The sequence below is a fragment of the Fringilla coelebs genome, assembly GCF_963513975.1.
Source record: "Fringilla coelebs genome assembly, chromosome: 1".
NCBI classification, from domain to species: domain Eukaryota; kingdom Metazoa; phylum Chordata; class Aves; order Passeriformes; family Fringillidae; genus Fringilla; species Fringilla coelebs.
In genome coordinates this window covers 82,973,503-82,996,430 of record NC_140028.1, presented here as the reverse complement: position 1 = coordinate 82,996,430, position 22,928 = coordinate 82,973,503, and the positions used below count along the sequence as shown (strand labels likewise).

At 43.9% G+C, this 22,928-nt stretch overlaps 1 protein-coding gene across 5 annotated transcripts in view; it reads left to right on the top strand.

The window, feature by feature from the left end:
- Window positions 1-3,250, top strand: part of PIGN (phosphatidylinositol glycan anchor biosynthesis class N) — a 98,872-nt gene extending 95,622 nt beyond the window's left edge. For all 5 annotated transcript variants that reach the window (XM_084209531.1, XM_084209532.1, XM_084209530.1 and 2 more), the window contains one exon: window positions 2,626-3,250. In XM_084209531.1, coding sequence (XP_084065657.1) covers window positions 2,626-2,749 — 124 coding nt within the window. In that variant the 3' untranslated portion in view covers window positions 2,750-3,250. The remainder of the gene's footprint in view (window positions 1-2,625) is intronic.
- The last annotated feature ends 19,678 nt before the right edge of the window (window positions 3,251-22,928 follow it).

Here is a 22,928-nt window from a genome sequence, read left to right as displayed (position 1 = left end):
AGGTCTAAATTGTGCTAGACTAGAGCCAGAATTGTCACAGTCTCAGGGTTGTGAGGATTGATAGTGTCGGCATTATGAGCTTTACTGCTCTTCTGTGGCTAAACTCTCAAACTGAATGAGTCCTCTGGCAGAAATTCCAGGTCATTAAGCCAGCAAGCATTCCTTGCAATCCTTTTTTGTGACTAAACTCAGCCTTCGAGCCTGAAGTTACTCTGTTTGTCCTAAAGAGTCTTCTGCTTTGGAATAATAGGTATGGGTGCATCAGGAGGTATGGGTACCTCTCATGTACCCGTACCTCCTGATGAGTGCTTGTTTCTTCAGTAATCTCAAGAAAAACCAAAGCCACACCGGCTGTGTAATGGACATAGGTGTAGCAGTGTTTCATCTGCAGCTCTAACCTGAAATGTCACTGGTTTTGGAAGATTTCTGGTTTCTGAATTACTAGCGGTTTACATTAATAGTACCCGATTCAGATCTTACAGAATCACACAATGCTTGAGGTGGGAAGGGACCACTGGAGGTCACCTAGTCCAACCTCCCTGGTCAAGCAGGGTCCCCCAGAATACATTATTCAGGATTGTGCCCAGATGGCTGTTCTCCAGGAAAGAAGACTCCACAGCCTCTCTGGGCAGCCTGTTCTGGTGCTCAGTCACCTGCTCAGTGAAGTTTTTCCTCATGTTGAGGTAGAACTGCCTGTATTCCAGTTTGTGCTCATTGCCTCTTGTTCTGTTCCTTGGCACCACCAAGAAGAGCCTGCATCCATCCTCCTGGCACCCTCCCTTCAGATACTTACAGACATTGAAGAGATCCCTTCTCGCTTGTTTCTGCTCAAGACTGAACAGGCTCAGCTCTCTCAGCCTTTCCTTGTAAAAGAGATGCTCCAGTATTTTAGTCCCTTGATCATCTTCTTAGCCCTCCACTGGACCTGCTCCAGGAGCTCCCTGTGTCTCTTGTACTGAGGAGCCCAGAACTGGACACAGCTCTCCAGATGTGCCTCATGAGGGCTGAGCAGAGGGGCTGGATCACCTCCCTCCACCTGCTGGCAACAATGCTCTTCTAATGTGCCCCAGGATACTTTTGGCCTTCTTGGCCACAAGGACACACTGCTGACTCATGGATAGCTCATTGTCCACCAGGAACCCCAGGTCCTTCTCCACAGAGCTGCTTTCCAGCAGGTCAGTCCCCAGCCTGTCTTAGTTCTTGGGGTTATTCTTCCCCAGATGCAGAACCCTGCATGCATGCATCTGACATAAATACCTGAGTTGTCTTATTACCGAGGAATGTCTGCCTGATGGCAAGTTCTCTCTAGAGTCTGTGTTATAGTTGACAGCAAATGTTGCCTGTTGACAGCCTTTGTTGAATCTCAGGCAGTTCTTTGCTGCCCATCTCTCCAACCTGCTGGGGTCCCTCTGAGGGGCTGCACAGCCCTCTGGGGTCTCGGCCACTCCTCCCAGCTTTGTGCCATCAGTGAACTTGCTGAGGAGGCACCTGCACAGTCAGGTTTGACTGAATGGTCTGTAATCCAATTCTCCCACATGAAGGGAAAGTCTGCCTTCCTCCAGACTTTCTCCCCGATCTCCTGGGTCAGGGGTTCTTGAGAGATAGCCATGGTAGTGAAGGCTGAAACAAAGAATGCATTCAGTATCTCAGTCTTTTCTGCAGCCTCTGTTGCAAAGGTCCCTGCTCCATTCAGTAGGAGATCTACATTTGCCACGGTTTTCCTTGTGTTATTGATGTCTTTGAAGAAGCCCTTCTTGTTTTTCTTGGTATCCTAAGCCAGATTTAATTCCAAATGGGCCTTGAACCCCTTGAGCACAGAATGCTAAATGTCCTGGATTGAATCTTGTTCTGACCCTAAATAGCTCATCTGTAACACCAGTGAACCTCAGGTAACAGAATTTGAGCAAGTGAGGAGCAAGCTTGCTGCTTGTTAGACTTTTAATCATTAGTGGCTTCAGGACATCCTAACCCAGAAGCTGCATTTTCATATTGTGTTTATTAGCCACTCTTGAACTCATCTCTTTAATCTCTTTGCATGTGCTACCACAACACAGAATTCTACAGATTTTACCAATGTTCAGTGAAAAAGTAGTAGGGTTTTGCGCTTTTTTTTGTTTTTTGGGGTTTTTTTGTTTTGTTTTGTTTTTCTTTAAAACTATTTGTCACTAGGATAGTGTTTTCTCTAGAAAATTGCACTTCGTCTGACATAAATATCTGAGTTATCTTACTACCAAGGAATGTCTGCCTGATGGCAAGGTCTCTCTAGATTCTAATTGACAGCAAATGAAAGTTTTGCAATTGTTTTGCTCACATATACTGAATTATCCATTTGAATGACAAGTACACCTGGTACTCTTACTCACTTGTTGTATGCTCAGTTGTGTTTTCTGTTGTCCCCACCATTTTATTTTGCCAGAGACTTGGGTTTTTACATGACAGGACTGCTATAATACTTGTCTTCTAAGAGCAGTGTATATAAAATTACGTCCTAGGTGAATAATTAGGCCTATTTAAAATGGGAAAAAAAAGAAATATTCAGAGGGTTGTTTATGTCGGGGTTTTTTTTTCTTTACTCTGAAAATTTGTATTTTTCTCTCACTTTTTTTATCTGTTTCTTCCTTGCAGCATCAGCCACTATGTGCTGGTGATGTCACTGACCATATTTATGATGGTGATGAATGGACTGGCCCAGCTGTTAACTACACGGAGACTTGGACTTCCCAGAGGGAATAAGCACCATTCCATGTGATGAAACATCCTCAGACTTCCTCTGAACCAACCTCCAGCTCTGGAATGTAAATAATGGTTAATGGACTAGAGTGCCAAAATCCCATCCAGCAATCGAGTGCTGTGCTAATACAAATTAAATGCTGTCACATGACTGAAATTTGCATTTCAGGGTTGCCATTTAGGTACCTATGGGAATAAAAAGGCCTCTGTTTATTCTTCAAGTGTACACATTTCTTGAACATGAAAACAGCAACAAAATTATTTTTAAAATACATGGGCAGCTGTTTTTTGCATTGTGTTTTTTGGGGAGGTGGCTTTTTGTTTTTTGGGGTTTTTTTTGTTTTCATAACTTGGCTGCCAGCTTTTTGTTTACACATACTCTCATTAGGAGTCTGCAAAGTTCTAGCTTAGTTTCATGTCTTGCATAAGCACCTCCCAGACTAAGGCATGGATGGAATCAGTCTGGGCAGATGGCTGGTTTGTGTCTACCTGATGTGGCACACGTGTTGGAATACCTCTGAACCGGGCTGTGCTTTTTGCCAGCTGTGTCAGCGTGCCTCTGAGAATATCTTGAGGCAGGTTAAGGCTGGTGTACTGTGAGGGTGTTGCTGTAAGGCAACATCTCTTAGCTCATCCTGCTGTGAATTGCTGCTGCTGACTGTGCTCTCCTGCTGCCTCCTGAGCTTGGGCAGGCTGAGCAGTATGACACTCAGGTAGGTGATCCAAATGAAAAGGAACCCGGTTAAATAGCAAATTCCCTGGGCCAGCTCATGATAGGGTGGGCAGGAAGGTTAGGGCTGATTGTTTCCATAGCAGCCCAGAGTTAGATCAGCATAAAGAGGTCATGAAACTGCAGCTGGAGTTGCTGATTTTCAGAAAGTGATGCTATGTGGAGGCTTTTTTTTTCTGTTTCTTTGTTGTTCTTTCCACTTGTGTTCTGCTCCATTACTGTAAGCATCAGTAATGGCTGCACAATGAATCTAATGCAGATTCCTTGTATACTGATTGCAAGTGAGAAGCAAGGAAAAGAAAAACTGTTGTTCATTCCAGCCCATTCTATGATGGCATCACTAAAAATTGTGCTGTGTAGTCTCCCTATGTCACACCCCCAAGTAGCAGCCAGGCCTTTCTATCCGGGAGCTGATACATATGGTGCATGATGCTGGCAGCCAAGGCTAGACATGCATCGTGGGGGCTTCTCCAATGCTCTTTCCAGCCATCTGGCATTTGGCCATGGTCACATGTCTCTTAAACACTCTGAAAACTAGTCATCCCTCTGCAGGAAGTTTGGCTGGGAAAAACCAGTTACAAACCTCCATCTGCTTCTTGGGTACTAGAAAAAAACGGCATCACGGCCTGCAGTCATTGATGCAGCTCAGAGTACCTTGTGAGAGTATGTGAGTACTGTTAAGGGAGTTATTTTTTCCACTAGGTGATGGTCCACTGGTCTTATCGGGCATGTTGCCTCACAGCTGGCCTCAGTTGCAGCAGATATTTTGCATTTGTTACAGGCTCTACCTGCAGACTGGACACCTAAAGGTGGACTTGTGCCTGGTGCTGGTGGTTGTATCCTACAGCCAAGGCAAGGAGCAGCCATGAGCAGCTAGAAAGTTGCCACTACAGCACAGTCTGTGTATAGGCATGGGAATGTGCCACACTTGTTCCAGGATCCAGTGAGTGTCTGCTGTGGAGAGCTATCCTTACCTCAGCCTCACTCCACAAATATCTACAGTATACTGTATCATTGTGGGTACTCATTGCATCCTCAGCTTTCTGTGCCCTAGCTGATGTCTTGAGACCTCTGTCCATAGTGCTTCCCTTCAGTACACAAAATTCTAAGCCACTGACCATCTCAGTCTCCATTGCTGGAGTTACTGTTTTGCAGAACTACTGTATGTAGAACAATTCACTCATGGGAGCAGCTGAACAGCTGGCGTTGATGTGATGTGAAGAAATTGACTGAAAAATTGAGAATGTGGGATTCACTCGGCTGCCACCCTTAAGTCACACCTTCTGCAAGTTCATCAGAACTGCTTGTTTTTTATGACAAGACCAAATGGATGTCCTACCTATTGGGAGGTACACGCTGCTGGCACTGCAGGGTCCCTGGGAGAATGCAGAGGAGCTCAAGCCTTACTCCTTTTTTTACCACAGGGGGCTGGTAATAAAACGGCATCTCAGCCCACTGCATCTGGTGCTGCTCATCTGTAGTGGTAGGAATAATCTATATACTCTGCTATGTAGGTAAGTGGAAATGAACGTGCAAAGAACAACCTGCATCAGTTACTCTTTCTGCTTATGGTTTCCATTGCACCTTTTTTTACAAAGTGAGTTTTGTTTCTTACATCGTTCCTTGTAAGAGAAGAAAGGGGACAATGAGCACAGGGAGATATTTGCAATTTGTGTGTTGTTTTTCCCCAGTGCTGCTCTGCAGGGGTTTGTTCTTTGTCATTTGCTCTGGTTGGACCATGGTGGTAGCAACCTCAGCTGCCCTTTCCCTTTCCCCCTCTGGTTCCTTGCATCTCTGTGCCGTTTTTTAATTCAGTTTCTATCGGAGGCCACAGGAGTGCTGGAGAGCAGCTCTCATGGAGAGGCAGGATTGGCTCTGCTATTCTTGTGTCTTCCCCAGGGAAGGCTCTTGCTGGAGTCTTGGCCCACACTTCTGGGTTGACTCCAGCATGGAGAGGTGTCAAAAATTCTCCCACTCAGCTACTTTACACAGCCCCATGGGGTGTGTGAGAAAGTTGACTCTTCCCTCCCACAGATGCATGTTCTCCAGAAACAAATGGCATTGGCAATAAAACATCCTCCCCAACCTCAGCAGCTAAGGTAGGGAGTAAAATTCTGTGTTTGGGTGGGTTTAAGCTTTCTTTTGTTCTACTTGTGAGTCTTCAAGCATTATCATCCCTCTTCATAGTGTCCCGACAGGATTCAGGCCACAGACTGGGGTTCTGAGCCAGCAGAGGCTTCCAGCACAAGTGAAGGACATGAAGGCAGAATTTACCCCAAGCCCTTCTGCCTGCCTTCTTTCACCTGCAGCAGAGCTATACACTCTCTGACTCTGGAGCAGGTGAGGTCCAGAGGGTGAGAGCCTCAGGCTGAAAAAGGCAAGTAGATGGCCATTGTTATTCATGCCAAGGGTGGCACAACTCTAATTTTTTTTTTTAACTAAAAACCTCTGCAAAGCTTCTGTCTTCCTGATTTGAGATCCATGGATCCCTGAAGAGCTAACCATAAACCTAGAGTGCCCATCAGGTGGTGTAATGCAAGAGAAACCATACTGAAGAGCAGCTGATACCAAGGTCTTGTAATCTTCAGTACTAGGAATTGTTCTCTGCTTTTTTGTTATCAAAGCTGTACACAGCAGCCTTTTGATATCTGCCCAGGGAGTGAGCTGTTTTTTCAGAAATGATGAAGCCTAGATTGTATCAAGACCTCTTATGACTCAAACTAAATAACTTCCCCTTCTCCCTCACAGAGTAAATCAGATTTTACAAGCTCTGGTGATTTCAATGCATACTGTGCCTGATAGTTGCAAGTCTGATACAGTCACATTTTTGAATGAGAACAATGATATGAATGAACATTCATGGTCTCAACTGAACCTTAAACTACGGTGTCTAGTTTGGAGAAGCCACAATGCAAATGTTTTTTTAGCTCTTACCACCCCAGCTAATTTGTAAGGATGCGATGCTCGTTACTTCTCCAGCTTGTTTGTGCGAACCCTGCAGTCCCTTTTCCCGTTGCTTTGGAGCGGTGGGGGTACTTCACCTAGATGTCTTTGGCAAAAAGGATGAAAATGTGGAGGGTGCCATGCTTCTGCATCTGGTAGATGGGCTCTGTGAGCAGGAGCCAGCTGAAGAGAATATTTTTGGAAGCTGCAGTTGTAGTAGGGAAGGAAGAACTGTCTTGCACCTGCTCTGGGGTATGCTGTGTGTCACAGTGGTGGGACATCTCCAGATGCCCCCTTCTTCATCATCACATGGCTTATCCAGCCTGCAGGTGGAAAACTGTCTTCTCCTGTGTGTTGTCTTTGGAAAGCTGCTGGTGAGTTTCTGTGGCTGGGGAAGGTCTGGGAACCTGTGTTTCAGAGCTGCCAGGTGTGTGGTACAGCCCCGGGTCAGTTCTGGTTATCCATCCATGAGACAGGGCTTGTGGTGAGCTGGGACTGACCATCAGAGCAGTTGGCAGTCACCAAATTGTTTGCAGTTCTCTCTGGTCTCTCTTGGACTAGTTCATCGGGATGTGTAGTGTTGAATCCAGTTCATCTGCTTATACAAGCTCTGAATCCAGCTGCTTCCTGCAAGAGCTCCTCCCTCCTCACCCCAGGGCAGGGCACAGTGTTTTAGCATTTGAGGACTGAAAAGAGGAAGAAGAAGGCTGAAAGCATGGCAGTCTCCCTCTTCCCATGACCTTTGAAATCAAGCTTGTTGATATTTTCATTATTTATTTATTGACTTATGCTTGGCATAAATTTCTAACTTTGCCTTTACATTATCCACCTTCAATGACAACATACCTTGTTTTGTTTGCATTTTGTAAGAGCAAATGCCTCTAATGTTATATAAGGTGAAGTTGACTTAAAGGTTTACCTTTTGCTCAGGTCAATACTGCTGACAAACCTGTTAATAATGACTGGATATCATCCAGTGCTTTCTCTGCAAGAGGGAGAAAAAGCACCACACCAAGTTTCCCCCAGCTCTCTGTGACTGCAATGGTACACGGCCAGGGATGGAGCCCACTTCTGCTCTGAATTTTCTGCCATCTGCACCCTCCTTCTTAGGGTATCACCTCTGCTGCAAGGAGGCCCTTCCTGACCTGAATCGTCCTGTGACCCAGTGTACAGCCGCCAAGTCCTGCACACCCAGTGCTAGGCCAGCGGTTGAGCAAGGGACAGGTTAGTGTACAGTCAGGCCTGGGGAATTTAAGTGTAAATCACTGCAAAAGCAATCACACCTGGATCCAAAGTTTTTGCCTCAAAGTGAGAAGGTAGGAGAAATATGAAAAGTCATGTGTCACTACCATGGCTCGTCACTGTTCCCACTGCCTCCTCTTCCTTCTGGAGGGGTTTGCAGCTCCAGCAGTACCTGCCCAAGCCTGGCTCCAAGCTTCAGCAACTACAAGCTGATCCAAAGGGCGCATGTCCACTAACAAACATTGCACAATTGAACCGCTGGCATTTAGAGCTGGGGAAACCTCTGACCAAGACCTAGACTCCTCTAATTAAACTTAGCTTATCGCTCTTGTGGAAATGCTGAAGGACAAGGCATTCTCAGTGCAGTTCTCATATTGACTTTCTGTGGAGTAACCTTTATATATCTCAATAGATGTGGCCTTTTAGTGATGGACATCGTTATTCTGCCGTCTTGGCCTGTGAGGCAGTGCAAGACAAAAACTGCAGAGTAATTTCAACAGAGGCTGAAATTTGGTGGTGTGAGTTGCGGTGAGCACACAAGCAGAGAGAGACTCTGAAAATGCTGTGATTTTATTTTTGTATCAATTTCCATATTAAGTTAAGAGACACTAGAACTTACTGTACAAAGCACTGCTATCCAGAACTATATTTAGCTGCTCAGATATTTGTGCCTCCATCTCACTAGATCCCCAGAAGTGAGTGGATATTTTCCATCAAGGGCTTGTTATATCTGACCTACTGTGAAAGGAAAATATCTGTTTCACCACCATGCATTTTTTTCATATAAGTGGTATCTTTCTGTGTCTTTTCTAACCTACTTTAAAACATTATATTTCCTTTAAAATGCTACAAACTTACTTGCTTTAATGTAACTTGGTAATTAACTGGCGGTTACAACCAAAAGAAGAAGTTAACATGCATGTCATTTTTAAAGAATTACATAGTTCAGGAAAACCTCCTAGTATTTGGGATGATGGCCAAATCTCCATCCACGACCTGAACTGAACATAAGCCTTCTGAAATTTGACTGAGGCTCCTCATTTCCTGGGGCTTTACTTGCCCACTAATCCCAAAACAGCCATGCAGTGAACCCTGCCTGAGATTTCTTTTTCCCAAGCATGAGGGTTTCCCTGGAGGGTCCCTCCTGCCTTTGCTTCTCCAGCAGTCTGTGTCCTGGGTGGTCCAGGACCTGATCTGCCAGCCCAACTCTGCAAGAAAATCTTAGGAGCATTTTGCAGGACCCAAACCCAGGACAGTTCAAGGAATGAGTTTTGTCCTGTTCAGTAGGTCTATCACAGGAGAGCCCATTTGCTTAGATTGCTGCTTCTTTGTTTGTTTGTTTGTTTGTTCAGGAGTTGGATTTTTTTGTTAATTTACGCTTAAAGCTTGAGGTTTAATTTTTTTCAAGTAATGATTGTGAGACCAGCTGTCGGCATTAATTTGTTTTAATATGACTCAATCTGAGCAGTGTTCAAGCTTCCTCTTAGAAAATGTAGCTGACTGAGTTTTTTTTTTTCTTTTCCAGGCAGTTTGCTTGACAGAGAATAAATTTTTACAAGAAGTTGCTCTACAGAGCAAGGGAACAGACTCTGTCATTTTTCCTTCCTGCTGCTCATTTCTTGCAAAAGTACCTGACATCTGGGGAAAAGCAGCCTTTTCATTAGTGGGTGCATGGAAGGCCCACGGGCAGGAGCGCAGAATAACTGGCTCTGCAATTTATAGAACTGCAACTAATTGTGTTTTAAGGCTCTGTTTCAGTGAGGCACCATTGCTGCCTATCATTCCAATAAATATATTGGAACTGAATGGCAGTAACTATGTTTTCTCTCCTTGTGGCAATTTTAATTCTTTGTGAAAAATCACGGCAGCTGTGAGCTTTCTGAATACAAAGCAACAGAGCACAGGTAAGTGGAGGTGACATTCCCCTGTAGTTCACAGCAATTAACCACAGGAGGGAAAGAAAAATTAAAATGGTCACTGGTGTTTGGGAGAATTACCTTGTGATGCATTGCAAATACCCTTGTAGGCAGTGATTTACCTTAATCTTTGCCAAAGTTATGCAAATATGCTTACGATGGGTTTGAAGGCTTGATCCCTTTCTCAGTCTGGGAGTGGAGGAGGAAGATGGATCAGTGTACACGCTTCTAGAGGCAAAATGTGTGATACTTGTCAGGTTAGAGCTAACTGGCATTATTTATTTGCTTACTTTGCAAGTCTGTGAATGTGCCTTACCATTAAGAAGACGAACACGGTAATGATTCTGTTTAATTAAGGGAGAAGTAACTTTCTTGCCAGTTCTAAGTGTCGCTTGATCTATCTGAGGTGTCACAGGGCTGGAGAACTGCAAAGGGCTGAGGAAGCATTATTTGTGCTCAGTGCGTGGAGCTTTATGAAAGCAATTTACATATTTGCACACTGAAGCATAACTACCAGAACATAAGCGGGGTGATAAATGATTAACTATAAAAGATTGGCAGCTTGGGCAAAAATCCAGCAGAGCACTTAAGCATGTGCTTAACTTCAAACAACCTGGCCCTGCTCGCAGTGTCAGGGCCTCTCTTAAGTTCGGGAATCTGCTCCTGCACTTTAGTTAAATGTGTGCTTAAGTGACCAGGAGGACCAGCGTCTGGCTAAGCGAGCTTGTAAACAGGAAAAGCTTTCTCGTAGAATGCTTTTAAATCGGGATGGCAGCTGTAAGCAGGTCTGTAAACAGATCAGAGCTCATCACAGATGGAGCATCCCCAGCTCCTATTGATGAAGTGGGAATTGTCTGTTGCCTAGCATTTCTCAGACAAAGGGCAAAACCAGAGGTATTGCAGCAAAAGACTAATCTAGTCTGCCCATTTCAGCACAATGTTTTCTTTTGTGCATTTTGTTCTGGTTTGTTTTTAATTTTTGAGAACATAAACATGCTAAATATTTTATTGCTCTTCTGTGAAAATCACGCTCTGCTTTGGCCAAATGTTGCTTTCACTAAATGGTTTAATTGAAAATGAGATTTGGCCAAAAAAAACCCCCAAGAAACTCCCAGAAAACAAAACCCCCAACCTCCCAACAGTATTTTAATTTTCCATTAATTTGAAACTCTTCTCCAGCATTAATTTTGCACCCGCTAAGAATCCTGTTAGTAACTTTGCTTCATCACAAACCATTTTCTTAGTGTATTTGGAAGTTCCTGTAGCTGGAGGTTGAAGAAGCTGCTCTGAAGCGCAAGTGTTAAGCAAAAGTAGAAGGCCCAGATGAGGGTCATTCTGATGGAGCTGGTTTTGGTCTCCATGTAACAATTCAGGAATGTTTCCATGCGCCTGGGTGAGATTTACTGAAAGAGTGCTACAGATGAAGTCCACTGCTTTCTCCTTTTATCTCTTCTAAAGGAAAATATTTGGTTTTATATCTGCTGTCAGAGTGACTTGCTCCTTGAGTTACCCCTCCCACCTCCAGCAGATACCTGGGAGCAGTGGCTACTGTACATTCACCAGGCGTTCACTCAATCCTTGTCAGCTTTTATGTCACCACAAAGTGATACATGCTGCTGTTGCATGTTCTTTCCATTTTGGGAAGATTTTTGGCACCATAATTAATTTTTTTAAAATTTATTTTATCTCTGCTGATATAATCTCTTTTAAACCATGTCTGAAGTTCTTGGTGGTTGGGTGAAACTTAATTAAAGTGTGTCAGTGTGATGGTGTCTTTCATTGAGGAAACAAGAAGGAAGATCATAATCTCCTTTTTTTTGGAATAAATATGAATGGATTCAGTGCCCAAAACATAGGTTCTGGATAGTTAACAAGAAGCAGAAAAAGATGAAAATATTTATCCAGGGCTCAAATTAAGATCTAAGCAATAAGATACTGTTACTGGAGTGTGTTGCCAGCCTGAATAGCCAGGAAATAAGCAGGAAAAATAGGATCTAGAAAGTCCTGAAGACAGAAAAAAAGAGTTGGAAATACAGTTTGGAGAGAATGGCTGAAAATTCTCATAAATACAAGTGCAGACTAGAAAATGATAAATTATCTCTGATTTGATTCAGACTGCCTTCAAGGCTTTTGTATTTCTTTTTTCTTTTCAAAATCAACAGGTTTGCATCAAATTACCTGAATCCCTCAGCAATTTCTCCTCCTAATGGAGCTAACTTGAAAGATGCTGAACAATGGTCAAACAGCATGAGACACACCTACAATGAAAGCAGTCACATTTTTGTATCAGAGGATGGGGGGGCTGGAGCTTTCTCCCTATCTGTTTAAGGCATCAGAATGGGTTTCATGCTTCTCTAAGGCATGGACCTTGGATATAAGCCAACAGCTGTCAAAATCCACAGCAATTTCCTTAAGCCCATGGAAGGCAATGGATTGAAAGGGCAGTTGTAGATAAATCAACAGTCAAAATGCTCTCTCAGGAGCATAAGTTAAAGGCTGGTTATTTCAAAATTCAAGTGCTTACATTTTTTGTAAATCTGCTATCATTCCTTTTTTACAGCTGAGTTTAATGTGTTAGACCTATATGGAAGTTGTGGCTTTCCAGAATGTTATTGCAGGTGCCGCATTGCTGCAGCTTTTCCAGGTAATGCTTCAGGTGGCCACGAGCTGATTGTCTTCTCATATGCAACCCACCCCACTCCCTCCAGCAAGTCCTCCAGCTCCCTTGGTGTCAGATTTGAAATCCCAATCTTTACTCAAAAGTCTTTGTGCTTTGGTCAACCCACGAGCGTGGGCAGGAGCAGAACCGAAGAGGGAAAACCCACTAACATTGGTTTTCACAACCAATCCTGGTTCCTTGGGAAGAAGCTATATGGAGGTGGATTTTATCACTGGCAAATTAACCTGAGAATTGGTGAGGGATGTGGAAGAGGAGCTGATAACTCTTCATTACCATTAGAGGGCTTTGCTTCTATTACTAAAGGAAACTACATATATATGTATATATGTGTGTGTATATATATATACACACACATTTATACATATATATATGTGTGTGTGTATGTGTGTGTGTATATATATATATATACACACACATAAAATGTGTATTTTTGGGGGGATTTTTTGGTCCTTTTCTTCTGGACTCAGACAATTAAGAAATCAGTAAATCCCGTAAATTCAGGAGAGGTAAGTGTATTGTTTTCTGGTTTAAACCAGTTCTTTTGTGTTTTGCCTTGCCTCCAAAATCCTTCCTGTTTCTCAAATGCGGGATAAGTAGGCAATATATGTCAGAAAATATGTGATAATAAATGTTTAACTGCAGTTTTCTGTTGCACATGCTGAAAGTAAGAAAAGGGGTAGGGGAAATAGACATGTTAATGATGTCCTATCATTATCATATTTTCTTAACCTAGCATGGGAGGAGGATGCATAATTACCTGGACAGAGACTGAGTATATTGACTTCAGCTATTCCTCAGCTGGAGCTGTTTTTCAGTGTGTGAGCACAAAAAGCTTTAAGGAATAATGCATAAAAATGCCATTATCCTAGCAAAAAGCTATATTCAGCTGTCTTGGCCATTATGTAGGTGAAAACACAATGGGTACCAAGACTGCTGAGTACATTTGCATGAGATTAGTTAAATCATCTAAGCAGAATGTCCCTCCTGTCTGTTTCACCCCATGCTTGGATGCTGGGGAGCCTGAAAGCAAAAGTAGAAAGACGATGCAACACTGCATGAGCACTTCCATTATTTTTTTCTGATTAAAGAGGAGGCATAAAAGGTGGGGAGGGACTGGCTAGTCATGGGAAATGCCAGGGGAAAAGAGTGGCACCTCTGCGTTCTGTCACAGTATGCAACTTTGGGTAACTTGATAAAGTGTCTGGGATCACTTTTTTGAGCTTGATTTAATTTTTAGCAAACTGTCAGGACACCAAAATTCCCACTTCAATCCACAGCATTCAGTAGAAGGGTCAGTTCTTCCCCTGTGTAATGGAAATTGTTTGAAAGGGTGACCCACTCACACTTAACCCCTCCTCTGAAAGGTTAATAGCCTACCTGCTTTGTACTTGCAGCAGGAATCTGATCTCTGTTGGGGTTTCTGGGGATATCAGTGATGCAAATAATACCCCCTCCAGCATCAATTTGAGTGCCATTTGCCAAGTTGTGACTGCCTGGTGCCGATAAGGTACAATGTTATTGCTGGAGCCAAGACAGACCCTGGCCTTTCTGATGGATGAGGCTCTTTCTCTAGGCTGCATTTGTGTGGTTCCAAAGCCTTTGCAAGGAAGTTAGAGAATATGTCCCCAGGATGTTGTGCTTTGGAAAACAGGCATAGGGTTTGGAGCATGTTAGCTCAGCTGTGGTTATACTGGCAGTATGGGACATGAAATAACACAAAGTTTTCATTTGGCCATAGAAATGACTAAATAGAAGTACTTTACCACTTAGGGAGTGTTACATTCTTGTCATGTCTCAGCATTTTCAGATACAACAGATGAAACAAATTAAATTATGCAAGCACTAAAAGAATGCATTGTTAGCCCCATCTTTAACTTGCCTGCAAATAAATAAACAAACACAAGTAACTTATGTTGAAGGTACTGTGGGTGGAATTTTTGCCTTCTGCTGGTCCATGGAACATATATACATGTGTGTGCATATGTAGGTGACCCTTAAGCTGTTCCTGCTGCACGTGTTGCCTACTGGGTCTCACAGTGTAGGAGAAACCACATGACTTCACATCCCTTATTTGCATTCCAGTTGCATACAGCCTTGGCAATTTGTTTATGCAGTTGAATGTATGTAATTGTCAATAACAGAGCCCACAATAAGTCCCAATTAATGTTGCCTCAGGAATCTTCCTTTATGTTGTGCTGGTTTCTGTAGATTTAAACACTCAGCATTAATGATGCATTAATGTTGTTTTCTCTTGTGATTTTGGTGGCGGTTTTTTTTGTTTGTTTGATTCTGGGTTTTTTTTGGGGGGGGGGTGGGGATTTTTTTGGTTTTTTTCTTTTTTTGTTTTAATTCAATGCTATGTTTGCAGTATATAATCTCCCATTTATTTTGTTCTCTTTGCTCAGCAGGGACACTTTTTTCCACTGACTCTTTATGAGACTTCTTCATGAGTACAAAAGCCATTTATCTTTATTAGTTGTATATTTTGCTCATCACCTCTCTTGCATTTATGAATTAAATATTTATTGATTTTTTCCATAAAGAAGAATGCCCCACTGCTCAGTAAGAACAATTACCAGCAGCTATGCACAGAGAACCGTAAGCAAAGCAAACCTTCATTACTTCTGCATGCGCTTCTATGTCAGAAGTGACAGGAACTGAATCTGTCTTTTAATGGAGATCCTTGTAGGGCTGGATATTTTCTTTCCAGGAGCCTGTATAATGGGCTGTGAAAGAAGAGATTGCATCTGTTTGTTTTGTTCGTTTGTTTTTTTCTTTGTGATACACAAGCAGAAATGAAGGAATTTTTCATCTCTTCCCCACTTTTTGCTTGTAATCTTATCAAAATGATAGGTATTCATTCTGATATCATATGAAACCGTTATAACTGAAAGTGATTAGCTTACTCTCAGTTTTTCATTAATTAATTTAAAGGCTCAAAGGATCAGTGTGATCAGCTGCCATATGTTGCTGCATGAAGCCTACAGCCCTGACTGGATCTTGCTGCAGGAAGGTGTGCAACCCTGTGCTGGAAATGGTGTGTTCTTGCAGCATACAGGACAAATCCCCATCACCTCTGAAAACAGCGAGGTTGTTTCCAACCTGGATAATGTTCCTTCAAACTGCAGCCAAGGAATTTGATGCTGAGTCTCTATCTAAAGCATGGAAACGCCCTGTCAAAGAAAGCAGTCACAGAAAATGACTTTGAAATTGTTTCCTCTCCCCAGCAATGTCCTGTATTGTTTGAAGTTATGTCCCATGATCAGAAGACCTGTAGGACCCTGGGAAGGCTGTGCCTGTGCTCCCTTCCCCTGGCTGCCTGGCCATGTTCCTCAAGTGTCCAGGTGGGGGCCATCCAGACAAATGGCATTGCTGACCCACTGGCCATCATGTGCTTTTCCCTGGGATCTCTTATTCTCCCAGACTCCTATGTCTCATCAGTCATGTGGAAGTTCAGTTGTTTTTGAGACTTATACCTCTGAGACTCCTTTGAATTCAGCTGAAATTGGCTGAGAGAGAGAAGCAGAGAGGGATGAAGTCTTTTCTCCTGAGGACACAGGCTAATAACTCCGGCCTTCTAATGACCATCCTTCTCTCCCCTCCCTTATTGCAGCCCATGGCAACTGGAAATTAAAGACAGCTTGTGCCATCTGGCAGAAATCATTTTGGTGGATCACCCTTTTTTTGGCAAATTAAGTTTTTGCCTCTTCACTTTGTTATCCAAATGGGACAAAACCAACCCTGTCCCACTGTTCACAACTGACTTCCTTGAACTTGGAAGGGGGCTATGAAGACCTGAGCTTTGGCTTTTTTTCCTCAGTCTTGACAGTGTTCAGGAAAGAAAGGCAGCTTCTGTGCCCTTTGGGGTTGCTGGGTGCAAGTCTCCTGTGCTGGGCTGGGTCTGTGGCTGGAGCTCAGACCCTCATCAGAGAGCTGTTGTGCACTGGCCCCTCCTGAGTGTACATGCAGATGTAGTGGCTTTTTTTCAACATCTTTTTTCCATCTGGGATGGCACCACTGGGATCGCTATGAGGACAGACAAGGAAATGGGGGTGAAGGCCCTTTTGCCCAGGATCCTTCACTGAGGGATACATTGGGTTTAACTCTAGTGGAGCCAGCAAGCTCAAATGGCTTCATGTTGGCTGCATTTTTCAGTGGACTCCCAGAAAAGCACTTTTTCTTTTGCCAGCGCTTGGAGGTTTGCTTCTCTATTTGAAGAAACAGAAACATAGAGAGGAAAAAGCCTTTCCTCAGCAGTGCTGTTGACACTAATGAAAGCCACAGTTTTCATTCTCTGCACTTTTCTTCCGCGGCAGCAATAATGTCACCTCCATGGTCTCCTCGGGGCTCTCCTGACACATCAGCCAAATGCCCAGAGCAAGATTTGCAGGAATGGCTTTTGACAGGAAGGGTGGCCGGTGCCCCGCAGCTGCGGCGGCCGTGCAGCGCCGGAGCCCGGCCGGGGCCTGGCGGGGCGAGCGCTGAGGCGGCTCCGGCATCGCAGGCCTGGCCTGCGCTCCTCAGAACGCTCCTCAACCTGCTCTTCTGTGGGACCTCCTCCTTTCACTGCCCATGGGTTTCTTTCTCCCCGAGGCTGCAGCCCTGTACTTGCTGTTCTGAAGCACCTCTGTAGTGATCAGCTCGAAGAAGGCAGTGGAACTGAAGGTGATTTTCTGCGTGTCTTGGCTGAGGAGGTTTGGGTTAATGGTTTCTTGCCGGGCACAGGGCACACAGGCCATCCAGAGCTGGGCTCTGATTAGTCATCCTCCTACAATTTAAGCTCTACTGATAATGCATCTTCATTTTATTGTTTTTACAGTAAATCCTTTCTTTGCAAGATGCTTTCCTCTAGCTAAGGGCGTGTAGCCCTTCATGGAGGTGACCATGTCACTGGGATAAATACCCCTGAGGGCCAGGAGGTCCAGCTGGAAACATTGCTGCCCTTTGATGTTAAAAAAGCCCAGCTTGTATGATAAGGTGAACAATCCTCATGTAAACACCCACATCCCATCTCTCTGTCCTCCCCACTGGTGTTTCTAGGCTGGGGGGTTGCAGTGGGAAGACCCCATCCCTTGAGTACTGGGGTGCTGGGATGCTCTCAGGGATGCAGAGGGAGGAGGTTAGCACCACATCCTTTGTTGCTACACTTTACCCACCCCCGGGCAAAACCAGATTCCAGTGTTCCAGGGGCACTTGGGTCTCAACAGGCCTGTGCCCACCGGGGAGAGCCCAGGGCTCTGCAGCAGCCCTGTCGCTGCCGGTCGCTGCCTGTTGGAAATGGCCCGGCTCTGCCTGACAGTGAGTGATGCATTCTCCGGTGGCATCAATCCAGGCACAGCTTCTCCCGTGTCAGGTTTGTGATGAAAGATATTCTCCTCTGCCACCTCCTTCTCCTCCTCCCTAGGACTGACTCTTTGAAAACGGTGGCTGGCTTTCAAAAGCCGGCTGTTAAAACGCTGGCTGCTAAAAGAGATAACAGCGTGCCTGTCCATGAAAGCCAACCATCCTGGGTGAGCTCATGGGAAAATCTGATCTAACCTGCCTGTCTGAGCAGTATTTATAAGCACTGCTACCCAAGGATTAGGCAGCCCAGCTGCACTGATGTAGTCAGTAAAAGCAGCTGTTTATATTTCAGACTTTCTGATGCAGCAGGGTTTTATAAAAAAGTCACAAGGCCACACTTTTTTTTAATCCTTTTTTTCTTTTTTTTTAATCCTTTTTTTTCTTTTTTTTTTGGGGCGAAGCCTCGAGAGGAACAAGCAGTACTTCAAAACACTGCTGCCTCCATTTATTTAAACATTTCAGGATCTTACTGTCACGTCCCCACCCCTATCCCAAACCTCAGCAAATAACAAGCTTTATTTTTGACATTGAAAAGGAAGCCAGGATGCATTCAACAGAGCCTTGCAGGATGCAAATTCCTACAGTCGCACCGACTGTGGGCATGTGGAGCTGATTTTCACCAGCTGATGTGCTTTAACTGCCAGTGCAGGACTGGGGTTTTCAATCAGGTCTGGCCAAAACACAGCTGGTTTATCCCCCTCCATCTGAACAGCCGTGCCCCTGGGCTATGGGTTTCAGCTGACTTGTTTAGACAGAGGGGCTGGACAATGATGGGAAGCCGCTAGGAAATAAGCGTTTTTCGAGCTGAGCCCAAGAGGTGAGATTGCTGGGGTTTTCCTGATGGTTCCAGTGGTTCTCCTCCTGCCTCAGGCTCCTTCAGGTAGGTGTCCTGAGTTCCTTCTGTATGGGGGTTTTGTATGTGGCTTTATATCTCGAGGCAGAGAGGCTTCCAGCGTTGCTCATGGATCTGCGCTGCACACCCTTTGTGCCCAGGGTCCTTCCCACCCCCTTCTGAACATCAGAGGGGCTCCCATGCCCAGCTGCTCTTGAAGGAGCTTACCTCCTCTCTGGGGAGGTTTGTGATATCCCGGGAATGTTTTTTTCTTAAACTCAGCTGTTGTTTGTTGTTAAAATATACTAATCCTCTGATTCCACCCCAGAAGGATTGGAAACCCTGTGTTTTATGTTTCTCGACAGTCAGCATTTTCAGTAGATGAGACTGAACGATAAAGGGTGTTTACTTAGGCCTGAGGGTATATGATACTAGAATAAAGTTAATAAAATAAAAGAATTATTAATATTTTACTTAGCTTTAAGTATTTATTTTTTCTGGCTATTCCCTCAACTAGCTAGCTTATTGGAGTAGTTCATTATCTGCTGCTACTCGGGCTGGGATATTCTGTTACCTCTTCCTCTGATTTTAAAGGTGACCATTCTGGTTGCAGTATTCTTTCATAGAAAAACTTTCTCTTCCTGCTGTCTGCTTGCCTCTTGGTGCCTGAGACTTACCCCTGGGACCTGGCTCTGTAAGGACTTGTATCGCTTCTGCGTTCCCCCACCCCCGCTTCAGGTTACTGAATTTACATTTCTATTGTACAAGTAATTACCTCATTCCTGGCTCCGGGCTGTATGCCTTTGCTTCGGAAAACACTTGTGCCGTGACTCTAACATTTCTCATGCTATTTCATTTACAACAGTGCAAAAGCCTTTGAGGATTTATAATTGATAGCTCGCCACAAGATTTGCATACAGCCTAAATGTATAAACATGGCCAAACGGTGATCTGAGGACGTGCTTCCCAACATGGTGAATGCCTGGCTCCCAGTTTATTAGGTTTTTGGGACTCCCAGCCCAACGAGCTGCAGAAGAGATGCTGGCATTCCCATAGTCCATGAAATCCCGTACCTGTTGCTTTCCCCCTTTTGGCAGCACGTTGCTGCTTTTGCAGCCCTTTTCTACATCAGTGTCTGTGGCAGATGTAAGCCCAAGGAATTGAGGGACCTCCAGTGCCTGGCGGGTGGCCTTGAGGAGAGGTTTCTGCAGCCCTGGTGTGCTCAGGGCTCAGTGCTTCCCTACCAAGACAATGGCATTTTGCCACCATCAAGGAGAGGGCATGGGCTCTTCCGAGACCTTGCTGTGCTTGCCAAGCCGATTTCTCCAAGAGCTTTATGCACAGATGGGTGTGAGGATGCATATCTGGCATGTTCCTCCCTCTCCTCCTCGCCCCCAAAGGTGTCTGCAGCACTTGCCTAATAGTCCTATGGATGTGACCCTATGGATGGATAAAGAAAATCTGATGTAGAGCCTTGCCCTTCCCAATAAGGCCAGCCTTTTCAGAGTTCATGCTATGATCTTTAAAAAGGTAGCTTGGTAAAGCACTTTTAACTGAAAGACAAGGCCAAAGAGGAAATGTTTTTTGGAATAGTGATTTCTATCTAAAAAAGTAACTCTTCTTTGCCTTGTTTCTATATGTAAATTTTTATCAGAGCAAAAACTACTTTTGTGGGAAAGTTTCTGTGCAGAAATGTTACTGGTTCAGTGCAGGAGTCAGAGTCTCAACAGAAGGTAACTGTTTGCTAAGCCATATTTGAAAAAACAAATCTCCAATTAATTTTCTTTTTCCTGAAAAAATACCCTCTGTCACTTGAGGGTGTCTGGCAAATTTCAGGCTCATGGTTCCATAGAACAAAGCTGTGCTGGGGCTAAAATCAGACTTTATATTGGAAAGAAACTTGTGACCTTCTGTCCTTTTTCTACTGCATCTTTAGAATGGATGTAAATTCATGAACTCCATTGTCAAGATGGTTCTGAAAGACTCATTTGTTATAACCCCATACATACATATGTTTGCTCTTCTCAAGTAGGGATGATGTTCTGAATGTGCAGCCAAGGCTTGATTCATAGATAATAAAGCAGCTCTGAAATTCTTGATGTTGCCCTCCTAAAAGTAATTCACAGGATTAAAAATCTCTGTCAGGAAGCCAACTAAATGGTAAAGTTAATAATCTCTGCCAGGGCCCTAGGCTTAGGTTGTCACCTAGCAAAGAATTGGGATTTGTGGACCTTTAAGAGCAAACATCTACAGTACAGTTCATGGATCAGCAACACTATGGTGCAATTTAGAGACACTTTAGAAGTGGGGCGGGGAGGGAAGTCAATCCAAATATCTTCTCCTTACTTGGAAAAAAAAGAACACTGAGAGTGAACCCTTTTATCAGCCTTGAGGTTTTAATCTGACTGTGTTAAAACAACAGAGCAGTAGGTTTTTTATAAAAATTATGAGATAATACTTTCCTTTGTGAGGTAATCCTCTTAATGTTTCTAATTTATAATTAAGGTAATTTCCATTAGAAATTATACCACCTTCCTGCCCCATAATCTACCACTGCATTTACAGTGAAAAAGGCTGAAAATGAACTGCTGTCTCCTTTCGACTGAACAGATATGTGCATACCTCCAGCACAGAGACAGGCTCATCAGCAATGGGCAGCCCCTTTCTCTGTCACTACAAATTAAAAGGATTCAAGAGCTATGAGAAGTCACAGACTCTTTGTGAGATGAGGTCACAGTGTAGGATGGGCTGCAAAAATAGGCCCGAGGGGCAGTGGTGGGGCCCTGGTGCTCTGTTGTGGGGACTAAGCCTGGGCAGGTGGGTGACAACCCAAGCAAGGTTTTGCTACTCACTCACTGGGGTCCAGATCAGGCACCCTCGATGCTTGGGGTGGCTGAAAGGCTCCCTGCTACACAGCACCCTGGGCTGGAGAGGGGCAGCCAGAGATGGGCTGAGAGTCCTGACCAGGGACATCCCAGTGGGCACCAAGCTGGAGGGATGCTGAGACAGGGGGGACTGCAGCAGAGGGCCAACTTCTGCCTGCTGCCACACCCAGCATTGGCACTTGAGAACCCTGGTTTGGAAGGGTGCAGAGATAATGTACAAATCCTCTTTCCCTTAAATCAAAAATGTCCAGACAGACTGGCCTAAAATCAGGTCTCTTTCAGAATAAAAATGAAAATTGGAAAATGCATTCAAAACTTCCCATATTTCTTCATTCCTGGTATTAAGAAAAGAAATGGAACTCACAGGTTTTTTTGGTAGTGTGATTGGGGAAATATTTCCCAGAAAAACTGTGAGGAGGGACTGGAAAGAAGGTTTTGTTTTCAGTTTTTTCTCTGTTTGCTCATCTTAGCATGAAGTGTGCAGTTGAGTGCAAACTATGTAGTTTGTAATGTTCTGGTCCTTTTTTCTTTTGGTCTTTGTTTTTTGTTGGTGTTTGGTTGGTTGTTTTGGGTTTTGTGTTTTGGTTGTTTTTTTTTTTTTTTGGTTTGTTTTGTTTTTTTCCTGGGAAAAGTTTTAATAAAAGGGCAAATTTATTATAGTATTTGAAGTCTACAAATCATCACTGTCTTGTGATGATGAGGTACTCCTCATCTTGATAGAAAAATGAGAACACAACGGCTTTTGGAGCTGGAATTGACTCTTCTGCACTATTTTCTCTCTTTTCCTCTCCCTCTTTTCCCTTCCAGAACCACTGATGCATCTCTAATAGGAAAAATGCAAAGTGTGCAAGTTGTCTTGGCACTGTGGCTCAACATCTTGTCATGTTGCACTATTATGTTGACTCTTCTGCACAGGAAGAGTGCATGAAAAAATCCCAGAAGCACTGTTCTGGTTCAGGCAACCACAATTCCGTTTCTTGTTGGCTCTGGGAAGAGAGATTCTACACAGACAGACATCTCAGAGCTAATCAGCTGGTTTGACTTAAAGGAGGCTGTGTGGAGGAAAGCCAGTGGCATATTGCAGACCTAACTGTGCTCAGACTCAGTTTTTCTTTCTTTTGTTTGCTTCTTTGGAAGCAGAAAGGAAAAAGAAGGATGTGCAGAATTTTGCTTCCAGAAACTGGGTGTACTGAGTTGTTCATAATTATCTTACAAAATAGGAGGGGATGAAATAGGGAAACTTGACCCAATTATTTTCAAGGCTTCTGAGGGACAAATTTAATTATTTTGGTATTTTGTGGTTTTGCCCACTGAAGTATGAAGTCCTTTAGCTACATGTGTCTGTCCAAGTGTTTTTAGTTTAGGTTATTTATAGAGCTCCATTATTGTGGTAGATGTTCCTTTCACAATCCATAGTTCAACACATTGCTCTGAACTAATATTGGTGAACCCACTCTCTACACAAAGGGAACAAAGACAAAGCACAGGCATTTGTTGAACTCGGAGTGGGGTTATTCCTCATTTAAAGAAGGATGTTTGTTTCAGTATATGTTTTATTATGATGTTTAATCTATTTTCCCAAGTCTTGAAGATCCTCAGCACAATGATTCAGAACCATTAAGCCCTG